General features: G+C 41.6%; 1 protein-coding gene across 1 annotated transcript in view; it reads right to left on the bottom strand.

Annotated features, from left to right (window-relative positions):
- Window positions 1–6,863: 6,863 nt before the first annotated feature.
- Window positions 6,864–16,532, bottom strand: part of LOC139743088 (ATP-dependent DNA helicase DDX31-like) — a 49,259-nt gene continuing 39,590 nt past the window's right edge. The window contains exon 16 of the mRNA XM_071653597.1: window positions 6,864–7,041. Within this exon, the coding sequence (XP_071509698.1) occupies window positions 6,864–7,041 (178 nt within the window). The remainder of the gene's footprint in view (window positions 7,042–16,532) is intronic.

Here is a 16,532-nt window from a genome sequence, read left to right on the forward strand (position 1 = left end):
TCCTCTCTCTTTCCCTATCGCATCCTTCTATCTCGCCACCCTCAATCTACGCTGCTCGTCTGTAGACCGGCACGTGTACGCACACGCAACTGCGATGCCAACTTAATGAGCAATTACAAACATAATATACGTATTCATACACTCACGCACACCCACCCACACATACACACGCATACACACGCACGCACACAAACGCACACACATAATTCATATTTTCATTTTGTTAACCATATCTGATTCAACGTTACCCACATACAACTTAGGTTCTCATATGCTTCTAAAATTAAGACGGTCGGATGCTGTGTACGGAACCATTCGTTCCAATCATATTTCTTTGGATGCTCATTTTGTAAATAATCCGTATTATCATCAACATTATTAATCAGATGAAATCGTCTTAAAGAAACCATTACTGAATGTAGTTCTTCGAAATAATTTCCCTCTTCCATTCCTGCCAAGAAAATAAAGAATAAAAACATAGAAATACACAAATAATGTAAATCTTAATAAAAACAAAAGAAATATGCAAACGCGCATACAGCGGTAAAGCAACACCCGAGAACTGCTATACGACATAATTCTGTAAGGTCGTTATTACAAAGCACAGATGTAGTGTTCTTCACAAGAAATGGATTGGGAAAAAAAAACCCCGGATACACTGTATTTCTGAAGAACTCGTCGTCCGTGTCCGAGCGCATGCCGCTATATGACATCATTTAGCTCCCGCTAGCTCCTAATGAAATATTCAATTTGCGCCCTCTTCCGATAACGATCTCCGAAGCAGAGGCGTGCCAATCAGAAGTATTAATCGGAGTATTTGATCAACGGATAGCCGGTAACAGCGCTTAAGAGCCCGAAATTCTTAAGTTTTCATTGTTACAGCGAGACAATCTGATATTCATCTTGCCATCTGATACATAATGAAACGAAAACATATGAAATTATGCCTTCCTGATTTCTTCTCTTATTTTCGATGACCAGATTATGTTTTTCCCCCTAGTATTTCGATTGGTTTGTCAGGCGACGAAGCGCGGGATGATTATCGCAACGACTGCATAATTTCGTTGTTGAGAACCTTCAGACGTAATGACCTCCTTGACAAAAATGTATACGTAAACCACAAGTTGCTCACGATGTCACAGTAATTTCCTCTAACCTTGTATACCATCTTTAACTATAATTTCATATCAATATTTTATTCAACCACCAGACATATTAACGGCTTTATGGTTCCAATTTATCTTTTTTTCCCCCGAATTATGGTAATTTCTACGTGTTCAGGCCGGCGGAGTGTTTTCATAAGTGTGTGTGTGTGTGTGTGGGGGGGGGGGGGGGCACGTCCGGGTTTCATGAGCTAACAAGCAAAAAAAAAAAACCAAACAAACAAACAAACAAACAAACAAGTGCTCCGCTCATCTCTCCCCTTCCACTTCCGGGTTTCTTCAGCTGACAAGCAAAAAAAAAAAAAAAAAAAAAAAAGGTCTTCAGCTCATCTTTCTCCTTCCACTTCCGGGTTTCTTTATTTCTTTTTAGTGCCACTTACGTACTTCCGAGTTAAAAAATGTGTGGGGGGGGGGGCCAAAGTGATGACAACTTATGTATTCCTTTGTATGGTGCACAAAAAGTGGGGGAGGGGGCCGAGCCCCCAGGCTTCCTGCCCCCCGTTCCGCCGGCCATGGTGTTGGACTTTGGAGAAAAGGGAATGATGAGGAGGAGGGGAGTAGGAAAGAACGAAGACGAGAGAATGAGAGGTGAAAGAAGAGGAGGAGAAACTGATAGCAAGTTGCTACAGCAGCACTTGCCCGATTGCCCAGGACAAGTGAAAATCAAAGTCGGGCAAGTGTTTTAGAACAATGAGAAAAAAATGCTTGCCCGAGTTGGGCAAGCAAAAAGTTTTGAAGACAACATCCTCTGTTTTTTCACTTTCCCACTTCAAACCCATGAGGTCAAGCATATTCAGAAGCCCAAAGGTAATGACTATTAATGATACAACGCGCTTTAATTTCATTTCAGCAACTTTCTAACACGTACGTGAAGAAGTCCCCAATGCAATGCAACAAAACTCGACCGAGCCAAGTTTGTTACTCCAGTGTGTTTAATATTGTGTGAATCAACGTGTTCAAATGACTGTGTTTTATCAAGCCCTTGACATACAAGTAATTTTCAAATTTTCCTATACAATTGTACTTTCGTACATTCTTTTCGGGCAAGTGTTTTCAACAATTTGAAAATCTGCTTGCCCGACCAGGCAAGTGGTAAAAAAAAAGAAAGTTACGTAGCATCCTGCTGAGAGGATGGGGAAATGGAAAAGACGGAGGAAAGATGGAAGAAGATGGAGGAGTGGGTAAGAGGAGGAGAAAAATGAGGGGAGGTGAGGGAGCAGAGAAAGAAGATAAGAGAAAGGAGAGGGGAGACTGATAGGGTTAGAACATGGAAAATGAGAAAATGGAAGGGAAGGAAGAGAAAAGGAAGAAGAAAGGAAGAGGTATTGATGAGAGGACGTATGGAGGAGAGAGAGAAGAGGAGACTGTGAGAGAACAATCGGAGATTGAGAGTAGGAGGAAGATGGGAGAGGATGAGAGACTGATAGGATGAGAAAATGGAAGGGAAGGAGAGAAGAAGAAGAGAGAAAGAGGGGTGGGTGAGAGGAGGAAGAGTAGGAGGAGAGAGAAGAGGAAATTGTGAGAGAGAGAATACTAGAAGAGAGTAGGAAGATAGGAGAGGAGGAGAGACTGATAGGGAGTGAGGAAATGGGCGGGTTTAAAGGGAGGAGGAAGAGGAGGAGGGGAGGAGAGAAAGGAGAGAAGAGAGTGAAAGAAAGAAGAGGAGAGAAAGGAGACAATACTAATAGGATGGAAGAAGATGAGATGGAGGAGAGAGAGAACAGAACGACAGGAAGAGGAGGGGGAAAGAAGAGAGGAGAAGGAAGAAGAGGAAGGCAAGAGGAGAGAAAGAAAGAAGAGGAAAGAGATAGGAGATTGTGAGAGAGGAAGAACAAAAGGAGGGACTGATAGGAGGAAGATGAGGGAAAGCGAGGGAGGATAAAATGACAAAACAAGAGAAAAAAAAGAAAAATGAGAGGAGGAAGAGGGGGAGAGGGATGAAGAGTAGCGAGTGAGAGGAGGCAGAAGACCAAGGCAGGAGGAGGAGAGACAGAAGAGGAGAAAAACAAGAGAAGATAGAAGGAGGAGAGGAAGGAGTATAGAAAGGAAAGGAGAGACTGACAGGGTGAGGAAATGGAAGGGGACGAGGAGGAGGATAGAAGAAAGATGAAAGGTTGGGTAGAGGAGTAAGAAAAGGAAGGCAGGAGGCAGTGACGAAAAAATACTGCAAGGAGAAAGATGATGGGCAGAAAGGGAAGATCAGAAAAAGAAGAAGAGGAGAGAAGGGAGAGGAGGAGAGACAGAGTGTGAGGAAATGGAACAGGGTGAGACGGAAGAAAACAAAATGAGAGGAGGAGGGGAAGGAAGAGTGGAGAGAATGAGAAGAAGGAAGAAGAGGAAGATGGGAGGAGAGAAAGAGGAGAGATTGGATGGAGGAATAGGAAGAGGAGGAGGAGGAGGAGGAGGAGGAGGAGGAGGAGGAGGAGGAGGATGAAGTGTGGAAAGTTGGGGAGGAAAAAATAAACTCCTCATTCCCACCAGACAAAAAAGCTCCCCGAAATATGTTTCTGGAGCTCGTTTCACTTGAGATTAACCTGTTGAGGACGAGTCCCGAGTTTACTCGGGCAGGTGTCTATGGGAAATGCGCGTCGTAGCAAAATATCATACTAGCTTTTTCGGGAACATAGAATGTCATAATCTTTGTAACCATGAAAGAATATCATGACCTGGCAAAGTCACATAGAAAATGTGTAATATGGCAGGAAAGTTGGAGGATTGATCAGTAACAAAGTACATATATGCATAAATCAGGCATTTTTAGATGATAATGAATATCATTATGGTCAAAGTCACACACACATACACACACTTCTTTCCCCTGTGATGTACTTAGCTTTTTCATTGGTATTCATTGCATACCCATTCAAATATGAGAAAAGTAATCTAAACTGGTCTTTTTGTATATAATAACAGAGTATTTGCATAATTTTGAACAATTAACTCATACTGACTACAGTGCACAACACCATGGAAATTTCCCGTCCCACATCATTCTGTTTAAATTCCTGGAAAATACTTTCAAAAGTACACAGACTAGTCAATCTGTTAGGATTTAAATAGAAAAATGTTTGCTTCAAAAGTATAGAAGTGTATTAGGTTTAATGTGTTTGTTGGTTGGTTGGTTGGTTTTGGGTTTTGGGTTTTGGGTTTTGTTTGTTGTTGTTGTTGTTTGTTTGTTTGTTTGTTTGTTTGTTTGTTTGTTTGTTTGTTTGTTTGTTTGTTTGGTTTTTTTTTTTTTTTGGGGGGGGGGAGGTAACTTTCTCTCACCACTATTTGCAAAAATAAGATCATCACTTGGTACACAGTAAATGCTACAAGTCTATGTTTAATGTAAAATCTTTATTTTTCATCAAAATAAATATTGTTGTGGTCTCAGGGACCAGGATCATGACATTCAGTAATGCATCTTTCTTTCTGCAAAATAATGATAATGATAATGATAATAATGAGAGTATAGAGTCTAAAGATGTTCCATTAACTGCCTCCCATAATAGATCACATGAATGGTAGAAATCACTCACTGCCATTAAAATTGAGGCATTATACAGTCTGCATTAGCAAACCAAGAAATATAAACTTACATACTCCAGGACAATTCATCTACAGAATGTCAAAGCTCTCTCAGGTTTGTCCTATGTTAACATAACTTTCAGTGTTCTGTTTGCAGGATTTTATTTTTTTCATTAGAGGCAGTTGCACATGCAGTTCCACATATTATTGTATGTCATCTCGACTGTATTTTCAGATCTGTACCTTACAGGGAGGGGATACTTTTGATTGAGACAGGGGATTAAGAGTTCAACTTTTATGCAAGATGATTAGAAACCACTTCTGAAATATTAAAGAGCATACAAAAAATCTAAGAGGAGCTCAGAGTTTATTTGATGAAAATCTGTTTTGAAATGGCTGATTTCCAAAAACAAAGTATGTACATGTAAAACAAAGTGGTCTTAACAAAAGGTGGGTCACACCTTTTATTAGGACCTTTTTGTTTTTGGATTTCTCAGCCATTTCAAAACCAATTGTCATCACATAAACTTTGAATTCCTCTTAGAATTGTATGCTCTTCAATGTAATTCATAAGAGGTTTCTAATTATCTGACAAAGAGTTGGAAACCTGAAGCCCCATCTCAACCAAAACTATGCCATCCCTTTAAACTCCCACATTCCCTTAATCACTTCTCCTCCTCTTTTTTCCTTTCTTCTTCTTCTTCTCCTCCTCTTTCTTCTTCTTCTTCTTCTTCTTCTTCTTCTTCTTCTTCTTCTTCTTCTTCTTCTTCTTCTTCTTCTTCTTCTTCTTCTTCTTCTTCTTCTTCTACATCATTGCAGTTATAATGGTCATTGGTGTCATTGTCCCTTGTACACCAAGTGCAATCGTCGTAAAAAGGAAGGCTCAGTTTTCTCTTCGGGTTGAGTTCCACATGGAACTACAAGCAAAATACTTCAAATTCAATCGCCTTAGACAGAAACTCAAATACGGAAAGCATAGTCCTTTGTGTCAGATGGTCAAGCATGGTGTACAAAAACACAAAGTTCATAAAAGATTCTTTGCTAGGCAAAAGCAAATAGGGAAATCTTGAAAATGGTTGTCTTCATGAATCTTTTTGTTTGCTTGGTTTGTCATGGCGGCATCAACTCATGTACAGTCAACCTCGAATAAGCCAAACTCACCTAAGTCAAATACATGTATTGTGTACTAGTAAGTCAACTATCTAAAGCATTCCCCATGTCATTATTACTCCCGCCAAGGGAGGAGGTTATGTTTTCGTCGGCATTGGTTTGTTTTGTTTGTTTGTGCACAAAATAACTCAAGTTGTGGACAGATATGGATGAAACTTGCTGGAAAAGTAAATAATGTCACAAGGAACAGATTATTAAATTTTGGTAGTGATCTAGCAATTCTAATGGATTTTTGAAGAATTTTTGATATTTTTGCATATTGGGTTAATGAACTTGGGAGTTGAAGCTGCGCATATTTCAGGTTAGCATATGCGCTCTAAAGCGCATACTCTGCTCGGGGGCGAGGCGCCACGCAGCTGGAAGCTGATGGCGTAAACAAAAGGCTTCTACATTGGGAAACTGGACGATTTTCAGCATGTGTATAGATGGAAATCAGCTGCTTGGCAGAGGTCTGCACTCTCAGAGAGCTTTTCTAGTTTGCAATTGTTTTTACCTCTTCTAAGTCGAATTTCCCCGAAGTCAAAGCTGTTTAATCAGTCCTAGGAGGTTTGACTTTAGCAAGGTTAACTGTACTTCACATGCAACAACTTTAATATAAGGAATGAAGCATCACATTCAATCACAGGCTAAACTCTGTTCTCCTTGGAACAACAATGCTACATCTTAAATGCAACGGAACGATTCGCAAAGACGACAGAGGAGAACTCTTCCATCCCCGTTGGGAGAAATCTGATTACGGCTGGTGCTGAAATTCGACACCTGCTACTGTATTCAGATCGCAAAGCGCTATCGTCCACTGAACGACATTCCATGGCAACATGGATGGACCCCAATGGAACGTCATTACCCTAATGGACAGTTTATACCAATGAGAAGACAACAATCCTCCGAACAACCATGTCAAAAGCTATCGAGCATATCGCATGTGGGTGAAAATGAATAAAGAGCGAAAAAAGGACAGTTCAGTGGACGACAGTGGCATTTAGAAAATCGGCCCACTTAAGAAAATCATCAATAAAGTCAACGCTTTCCGAATCGCTTCTTGTGCTTCCCCAGATTCTTTTTTCTGGCAGCCTGTCCACCTGCATGACCTTTGACCTTCTTCGGCCGTGTCGCCATCTGGGTCAACTCATCCAGGCCGCTGTCAAACTCCGAAATGCTGGCAGCTTTAGTGTCTCTGTACCTCCCGCTGTTTGTCCTGCAGAGATTGAGGGGTGATGAAATAAAAACAGTGAGAAATTTAGAAACAGGCTCATGAACATATAATTGGTATACAAGAAATCACACTAATGTATACAAGGAAAACTCAGTACAGTGGATTCCCATTATAACGAAGTCCTTGGGACCGGCAGTTTTCTTTCGTTATATTGAAATTTTGTTGTAACAAAACGAATAAACAATAAAAAACAAAGAGTCAGTAATGTTGCAGCCTAAATTTTCATTTCGTTGTATCCGGAATTTCATTATAACCGTGTTCGTTATAACGGAAGTGCACTGTAGAAAGAGATACGATACAACAAGCAACGTGATGTAGCAACTGTTTTTCCACCGTCCATGCAGTGCTGTTTCTTCATTTAAATAGTTTTTGTTTTGTTTCTGATGTATGAACAAAACTTCTAGCTCCTAATCCTCCTGCACCATGCATTGTTACTTTTTACACAAGTGTGGCACTTTATACCAACAGCTCATCAACAAAGAAAATGTGCGGAGAAGTGAGGCACATAGACAACTACAACTAAATTGAATAAAAAAGTTTCATTACTCTTTTCCTATTGATGTCTCGAAAAGACACAACTGCGTGTTTTCAACTGACCAAAGAATGTAGGTTGGTGGTTGATCACAACAAAAAACAACAACACACAATATATATAAATATTAATCTGCTTTCAAAGAATATTAGTCTGCTCATTGTTAAGACATCACTAAACACCAACTAAAATTGTAGCTGAGTTGGTTCCTTCCGTGCAGCGTCTTGAATTTCGATTGCATGATTTGTTTTCTCCCTTCGTGGGGTTTTACTTTCAACTGGAGAAAGAAGATTTTAATGTCATCAGCAGCTTTTGTGAAATCATTTTCTGAATGAACAGTGCTGTTGTGTAAATGATTTTCTGATGAAAAGGCGCATGCTATCATATTTTTCCACAATCTTGCCTACTCTGGCAAATAACAGCAACATTGATAGGTATTCTATTTCTGTGGAGTTTTTATCATTTTTTTCTCTCCAACTGCTTCCATCCAGTGTGAACTTCAACCTACCTATCTGAAGCAATTCTTGTGGTGGAATACTTTCAGTGTTAAAAACCAGATGATTTTTACTCTCAAAAGTATTGGAGAATACACCATATCATGCATTTGCTAACCACAAAAACCTTCTTAATTGAAATAGGAAATGTAACAATATATTCTCCGCTCTGTTCTTCAACAAAAATGTTTTGTCAAACTCTGCGAAATTCTACTCGTCGCGGGGGTGGGATTACACTGGCTGACGTGCAGCCGATTGTCAAAAACTTCTTCCTTACTTCAAGAAGAAAACCAAAAGCATAAAAAAAAACTGAGGAAAAGAAGATTAGTTTTTTGCATAATGTCATAATATATCCCTTAACGTGAATGGTCTCCCTTGTTCGGGGAAGAGGACGCGCAGATCAAAAGCGATCGGAGGAAAGCGCGGCTTCGGATTACACTTCTCGCGCGGACGCATCTGACAATAGAAGGAGACATCTGCCTCTGTCTTTTGCCCACAGGCTCGCGAGTTATATATCACCCGCCCGCAAGAGAGGAGAGAGAAAAGATATACCAACAGGAACATATAAACTGGATAAAGAAGAGTGTCTGTCTCTCTCCTATATGTTACTTTGACTTCCTCTATCTCTTCGCCTACGTCAGCTAAGGAAATTTGCCCTCCTTACATTTCCTCTACCTCTACGTCTCTCTCACCCTCATTCTCTGGCAGACAGAATATGAAATTGAACCAAAACACAAAATATGCTGCCGCAAGGGATATTCTTTTTTCCTCTTCTTTTTGGTACCCCTCTTTCTCTTTCTCTGTACTCTTTTTTTTCCCTCTCTTTTAAAAGTGCACATTACACTTGTGCGTTGGATTACAGGGTCTTTGTAAAGCGACGTTTAGGTTTACCGGACAGGTGAACAATAGAGGGTGTCTGTGTAGCACTTTGTTTTGGGGAGGTGTTCTGACTTGGGCAACAGTTGACACCAATACGAAGCAGAACAAAAAGTGGCAGCTCGGGTTAAGGGGGCCCCCCGGGGGCCAGCCGGGAACTGTAGGCAGGGAGAGAGGGAGAGAGAGAGAGAGCGGCCTGGTGCTAGAATGAGGTTGCGGATAGTACAGAGATGGACAAACAGACAGGAGAAGCTAGGGAGACGAGAGAGTGGAGAAGTGAAGAAGGATGCGGAAGAAGATGATGGAGGAGAGATGGGGGAGAGAAAGAGAGCGAAAAAGAAATGGTGTCAACCCAAAAGAGTTGGTATACGGACACAGATGCTTAGCAGCGCAGAGAAGCAAACAGGGCGCAGGACATGAGACAACAACAACAAAATAATACATGGAAGTGACTGACTATGCAACAAACAGCATCCAGAGTTATTTTCCAGGTAAGTGACCCATCCTCACAAGAAGCGCACAAAGACGCATCATGCAACGATGGAAAAATGCAAGAGATAGAGCAACAAGAGCTGCTTTCTTTCCCATGTAATTGATGGAGAAGATACACAACTGATGCGAGGGATGTAACCGGAAACAAACATACTCCAGATTCTGTCTTCCCATAAAGTTCTTTTTTCAATCAATTTTTGGTCAATCTTGGGCTCTCAAACCAGTTTGAGATTGCAGTATGTGTAGGCAGAGGAAGAGATATACTTTTACACACATCAAAAAAAAAAAAAAAATCTGACACAAAATCCACTTGGCTACATGCTTCAAGGACTGCCACAATCAAGAAATTGATTCCAATGCTTTTGATTTGTGTGTGTTCACAAAACATGATATTTCTTCTTACTTCGCTCTGATATAGTTAATGTGCTTAGACTGAAGTTCATCAAGTTTCCCCATTCTATCCTGCATTACAGAAAAAAGGAACACATCATGGTTCAGTACATAACTGGTATAGAAACAGCTCATGTGTAATCGACGCATGTGATGTAACATGGACAAAGAGTAGTTCTTCTTCGTAGAAGAGTGGTAATTCCAGGCTGCCAAGCCAAGCTAAGGCCTCATCTGTTGTGTCTTTAATTCCTTTAAGGCCACCTGGACAGCATCTGAAGGGGCAGTCTTGCACAACATGCAGCACAGTCTGGTCAGGAAAACCACAGTCGCAGGCTGGGCTGTCTATTAACTTCTGCCAGTGGAGGCAGTGGGCTGTCCTCGCATGGGTTGTGCCTATCCTACATGAGGGACACCCACTGCTTCCTTGGAAGGTCAAATCCAGGTGGTTTCGATGTGGGATCCTTGATGAGATCTTGGTTGGGAAATTCAGATCCATACCATAGTCTCTGCCATTCTTTGTTTAAGTTGAAATTTTGCTTCCTTGGAGAGACTTCGCTGCAAGAAAGGTTTGTGAGATTTAAGTCGCATTTTGGAAGGCTGTCCAAGTCCTCATGGATGGGAAGGTCAGGCTTGGAGTTGAAGAGTAGGGCAGCCTTGCAAGTCATCTCCTGGAGCCAAAGGGAAGGGGTCTGGAGCTATGTGTGACAGAGTCGGCATCCACTGGGTAGGTGTTGACTTGAGGGTGCCAGAGACTATTCTCATTGCAGAGTTGAAGATCGCATCGACCTGCTTGGTGTGACAGGCTCTCAGCCCAGACTGGTGAACAATACTCCACAACTGAGTAGACAAGTGAAGGGCATGCAGTTTGAAGCGTATGTGCATCAGAACCCCAGCTGTTCCCTGCTAATTTGCGGATGACGTTAGACCTGGTCTTGAACTTGCCATCAACCCTCTTTAAATGTTCTCAAAAGGTCAGACTGCGATCCAGTGTGACACCAAGATGTTTTAGGAATGGTTCGTCTTCACTAGCTTACCAAAGGAGGAGACCTTGAGTTCAGTTCCAGCTTGTTCGTTCTTGAGGTGGAAAGAAGTGACTGGTGGTCTTGGAAGAGTCGGGGCGAAGGCGCCAGTAGGAGAAGAAGTCCTCCATCTTCTTCAGGTCCTCTGTGAGTGTAGAGATGAGTTTGTCCAAGTCTCTGGACTGAATGGCCAAAGCACGATCATCTGTGTATGTAAATTTCCTGGAAGATGTCCTAGGCATGTCACTCACATAGATGTTAAAGAGCATTGGTGCTACAGGACAGATCCTTGGGGTAGACTATTATTCAGGGTTCTGGTTGAGCTTGTCTGACCACCAAGTAGCACTCTGAATCTCCTATTACAGAGCATGGAGGCAAGGATATTCCCACTTGTCTGACACTTGAAGATGCGACAGGCCTTAAGAAGGAGGCCACGTCTCCACACTGTGCCATATGCTGAAGACAGGTCAATCGGAGCAACCCCTGTCTTGAGGCCACATTGGTAGCCAGCCTCAAAATAGGTAGTAAGTGCAAGGGCTTGGTCATTACAGCTCCTACAGGGTCAGAAACCTGCTTGCTCCTTTGGTAAGGCTGGTTCTACCAGGGGACTGAGCCTGATGAGGAGAAGTCATTCAAACAACTTGTAGGAGGTACAGAGGAGGGAAATTAGCAGGTAGCTTGCAGGATTATCAGCAGATTTCCCAAGTTTCAGGATCATGGTGATGACATCTGCCTCTCTCCAGATCTTTGGAATAACAGCGGTGGAGTGGATGACTGTGAAGAGAGAAGCCAGCAAGGCATGAGCACTAGGGCCAAGGTTCTTTAGGAACTCGGGATAGATACCATCAGCTCCTACTGCTTTACCTGCTATGGAGGATGAAAGGGATGCAAACCTCAAATACATAAAGCTTGAACTCCCACGTTCATTGACCAAAAGATAAAAAATCCTTTGAAAATTCATAAATATTCCCTGATTACTACCAACATGTAATTATCTATTCCTTGTGTCATTGCCAACTTTTCCTGTAAGTTTTATCCAAATCCGTTTGCAACTTCTTGAGTTATTTTGCAAATAGACAGGCAGACAGACAGACAAACCAATGGCAACAAAAACATTACCCCCTTAGATGAGGTAAAAAGAAAGATGATAAAATGATGGCAATCTGACTAGAGCTGAAGGAGACAAGATTGCACACTGCAGAAATGTATTAGCTTGTTCTCTTAAACCCTTTCAGTATCATGAGAGAACCAGTTTGTATACAATATATGAATGATACTTTGTAGCAGTGGTCTAAAGGAGGTCAAAGGTTAAAGGTTAATGAAATTAAAGGTCTATATTGCTCTAAGATGTACACATAATGCATAATAAATGTGTGAAATAATGCTGTGCAGTCAGAATTTCAGTTGGGTAATGCCGAAAATGTGAAATATCAGTCAAAAAGGTACACCGACTGTATTGTAATCTGAGAACGTATGCGGTGATGGTTGTAATGTAGTGTTTTATGTTAGATTATAAATCTGGCCGTAGCAGTATCTGTTGACCTTCCACACATGAGTAAATTGCATGCAGCATATTGGGAAGTACTCCTGCTATGGCACTATCGATCATCATGTAACGTTCTACCCACCCACTACTGAACAGAAAGGGTACGTCAGGAGTAAAGTCGGGTACTCCATCTAAATAATTTTACACTTTTGATCTCAAATACTCAAAAACTAGTCATCATCCTGGCAAACTGTGTCAGCCAGACAAGTTTCCTGGTACACCCTTGCTCTATATTGCAGCAAATTCGAAATGGTGGAAGATGAATTTTGAGCTCTTGTGAGAATGATGTTTCACCTTTAAATCTTGTGTACACACTTGCCCCCTTTTTTTGTTACCAATTTCACTGGACAACCAAGCAGGTTTTACTATACACGACATACCAACAAGCCATCAGTTCGCCCAGGGGGATCCATTCACAATAACATGACAGAGTATTTCAGGGCAGCATGTATGCTTCTAATCTAACAAGTATGACAGAGAACAGCTGATAGAACGGGAAAGGTCATTTCAGAGCTCCCAAATCCACCCTTTCTTAATATTCTATAACGACATAAAAAAAAATGGGTAATGATATCAGCCATTTCCGCCATCTTGTTTGTAGAAAGCGGGGCAGATTAGTCGCTCTATGTACCCTCAATGGCCTGCTTGACAGGTTTCTAATTGGAGACATTTTTACCGTCATAATCATTTTTTTTCTTTTCCTTTTTTTTATAGGTCGGCTGACGAGGTGGCACAGTGCTTAAAGTTGCAAAAGTAACAGACGTATAATCGAGGCGTGCCATGCGCCGGGTACACAGGGCTTACAGCTGTTGAACCAAGATAATGTTGTTCTTGCAACTTTTCCAGTGCACGCCACCCCCCATCAACAACCCCTGCCCATACATGAAGAGGCATCTTGCGTGAGTTTTTTCGGAGGAGGAACTGGAGGGCAGGTTCGGCACACTGGGTTTGCTTTCACTTCTGACGGAAGGAGAGGAAGAGGAAAAGAAAAGGATTTCGCAAGCTGCACACAAAATAACGGCCTCAGCTTTTGTCACAAGCCAGGTCTAAAGCCTCCCCGAGTCTTGGGCGCTCTCTACCAGCACGCCCAAGGGGGGTCATCCATTGGTACGTGGCTTACACAAACAAACGGAGAGCGGCCTGAATGGCCCACAAAAACCATCGGGGCGGGATTTACAATGGCGAGACGAGAAATATCTGCGGCTAATCTCCCACAATCTGTTATCATTGGCGGTGACATTGATGGCAGCGTGGTGGAGCGGGAGGGGGGTGGGATGAGTGAGAGATGGAGTGGAAGTGATGGAGTGAAAGAATGATGAAGCAAAAGAGTGATGGACAGAAAGAATGATGGAGAGAAAGATTGATAGAGAGGAAAGAATGATGAACAGAAAGAACAATGGAGAGGAAAGACTGATGGAAAGAATAATGAAGAGAAAAAATGATGGACAAAAAGGATGGAGAGAAAGAATCATGGAGAGGAAAAAATGATGGAGAGACAGAATGGCGAAGAGGAAAGACTGATGGAGAGAAAGAATGATAAAGAAAAAAAGAATGGACAAAAAGAATGGAGAGAAAGAATGATGGAGAGGAAAAAAGGATGGAAAGAAAGAATGATGGAGAGAGAGAATGGCAAAGAGGAAAGACTGATGGAGAGAAAGAATGATAAAGAAAAATAATGGACAAAAAGAATGGAGAGAAAGAATGTGGAAAGAATGATGGAGAGAAAGAATGATGGAGAGGAAAGAATGATGGAGAGAAAGAATGATGGAGAGAAAGAATGATGGAGAGAAAGAATGATGGAAAGAAAGAATGATAGAGAGAGAGAATGATGGAGAGGAAGAATGATGGAGAGAGAATGGATGAAAGAGAGAAGGAGAAACTGAAGTAGGAGAAAGATGGAATCAGAAGGGAGGATAAAACAAAGGATAAGGAGAAGGACTGGGGACAGTGGGAGAAGGCATACAAATTGTCAGCAGATTCACTGGATCAATGTTGAGCAACCGAGATAAAGCCAAGCAAAATTCTGACATCAAAACAAAGATGATGATGGTGGTGATGATGATGATGATTCACAGCATACAGATAATAGAGAAATACAGATGTATGCCCTGGATGAGATACTCAACAATCATCATCAGGTTACAAGATATCACAGCCACGAATGTCAAAATTCATATGCTGGAACTAGAGAAGAGGATCCAAACATGTGGATGATTATGAAGTGAAACGGAAGAAAGCTAGAGAAGAGGGGATCATTTCCAACTCATACGTGTACAGGTAACTGCAAGAAAGAACGGGGGGGGGGGGGGGGGGGGGCAAGCAGCATCTCAAATATCAAAATCAGTACACCAAGCACAACTCACAAGACAGGGCAAAAGAATGCTCTTGAATTTGCAGAAAATGTCAGCTGCAAACTTAATTCAGAGAGATGTGATCACCTTCGAAAATGAATGAGATATAATGAAAAAAAAAAAAAACCAGTAAAACAAAGTGGTTCCAATAAAAGGTGGGACCCATCTTTCATTAGGACCACTTTGGTTTGCTTTGTACTAGAATAAATCAGCCATTTCAAAACTGATTTTCATCAAATAAACTTTGAATTTCTCTAGAATTGTATGCTCTTTTAATATTTCATATGCAATTGCAAGTGGTTTCTAATCACCTCACAAAAAGTTAAAACCTGAATCCCCATCTCAACCAAAACTACACCAGCCCTTTTAAAATGTCCAAGCGCATATTCGAAGAAGAAAACTTAAAAGGAACAAAGAGTTTGAGGTCTTAGAACTTGATAGAAAAAGGGAGAATGGACGGCATCATGAGGAAAACGAGCAGAGACAGGAAGAACTGGCAGGATTGAATATGAGAGGAATAAAGGACACAATAAAAACAACAACAAAACACTCACACCATTCTAGGCACTTTTTTTCTTTTTCTGATGAACGGACGAGATGCTGTGGGGAAAAAAAAGAAAAAAAGATGGAGGTCTTAATCGCCGAGCGGAGGAACGGCATAAGGGCACCGGGACTCCTGAATAGGGTACTAATGGCATAATAACAACTCTCATTTGTCATCTGGATCAGACTTAAACGGCGCTCAAACCTCTCCCACACACGCACTGCACCCAGCAGGGGTACCAATGCCAAGGAGATGGGGGAGAAATTGAGAGAAAGAAGAGAGAGAGAGAGAGAGAGATCGCAGAGAGAACAACTCATAGAGTGTAAGTATGGAAGAGAGGAGAAGAGGGGGAAGTAGACGAAGAGAAAAGCAGAAAAAAAAATGTATCTGATGACTTTATAAATGCTCCACACCACACTTCAAGTGCGGGGACGGAAAAAAAAAAACACACACAGAAACTGAATGGCATAGAATTTTATGGTTGCTTCCAAATTAGAGACAAAATAGCAACGTATGGTCCCCAGAGAATTGCAAATCTGCTAAATTTGTCGCATTTGCCCGACTCATTTTTTTTTCCATTTTTTTTTGTCTTCCTATCCTAGTCCTTGCATTCAAAACATGCAGTTGGGGGCAAATTATTCTGCCATTACGATCTCGCGGAGATTCTCTCCCGCATCGTCGCTGGCAGCCCGGGATAATGATTATAACGCAGTTATCGGCCGTCATCCTATTACGCCACTTTGTTCGCTCGGTTGCTGTGTCTCGTGTCGCATTAGGCAGACGTTTTGCCCACCACAAGTTGAAGGCATGACTTACATCAGTCAGTGCTAATGAATATCATACCTCGGTGCACAATTATATCTATTGCCAACTTCTCCTGCCCTCCCCCCCCCCCCCTCCAAAAAAAAAAAATGTACTCCTTAGGGTAACCCCCCTGGCAAAAGCTACATGGTTCTTGGTATGAATCCACCTTAAGTTCTGTTTGAGGTGCTGAACCAATGTGGGTGGGAGGGGGGTGGTGTCTCCAACTCAAACCTTTCGCTAAATCAGGAACATTTTCCTTTTTCAGAAATTTTATGCTATCAAGGCAAAGGTTTACAGTTTCTCTTTCAGATTGAATGCCAGATAGAGCTAGTAGGATTCTTTTCGTGAAAGTTGAAGGAAAAAAAAAATCACAACTCGAGACTTTCTTTTGCTATTTTTCTGAAAACTTTTCAGGTATTTACCCT

The sequence above is a fragment of the Diadema antillarum genome, unplaced genomic scaffold (assembly GCF_040938485.1).
Source record: "Diadema antillarum isolate AM-2024a unplaced genomic scaffold, OU_Dant_1.0 seq00001046_RagTag, whole genome shotgun sequence".
Classification (NCBI taxonomy): domain Eukaryota; kingdom Metazoa; phylum Echinodermata; class Echinoidea; order Diadematoida; family Diadematidae; genus Diadema; species Diadema antillarum.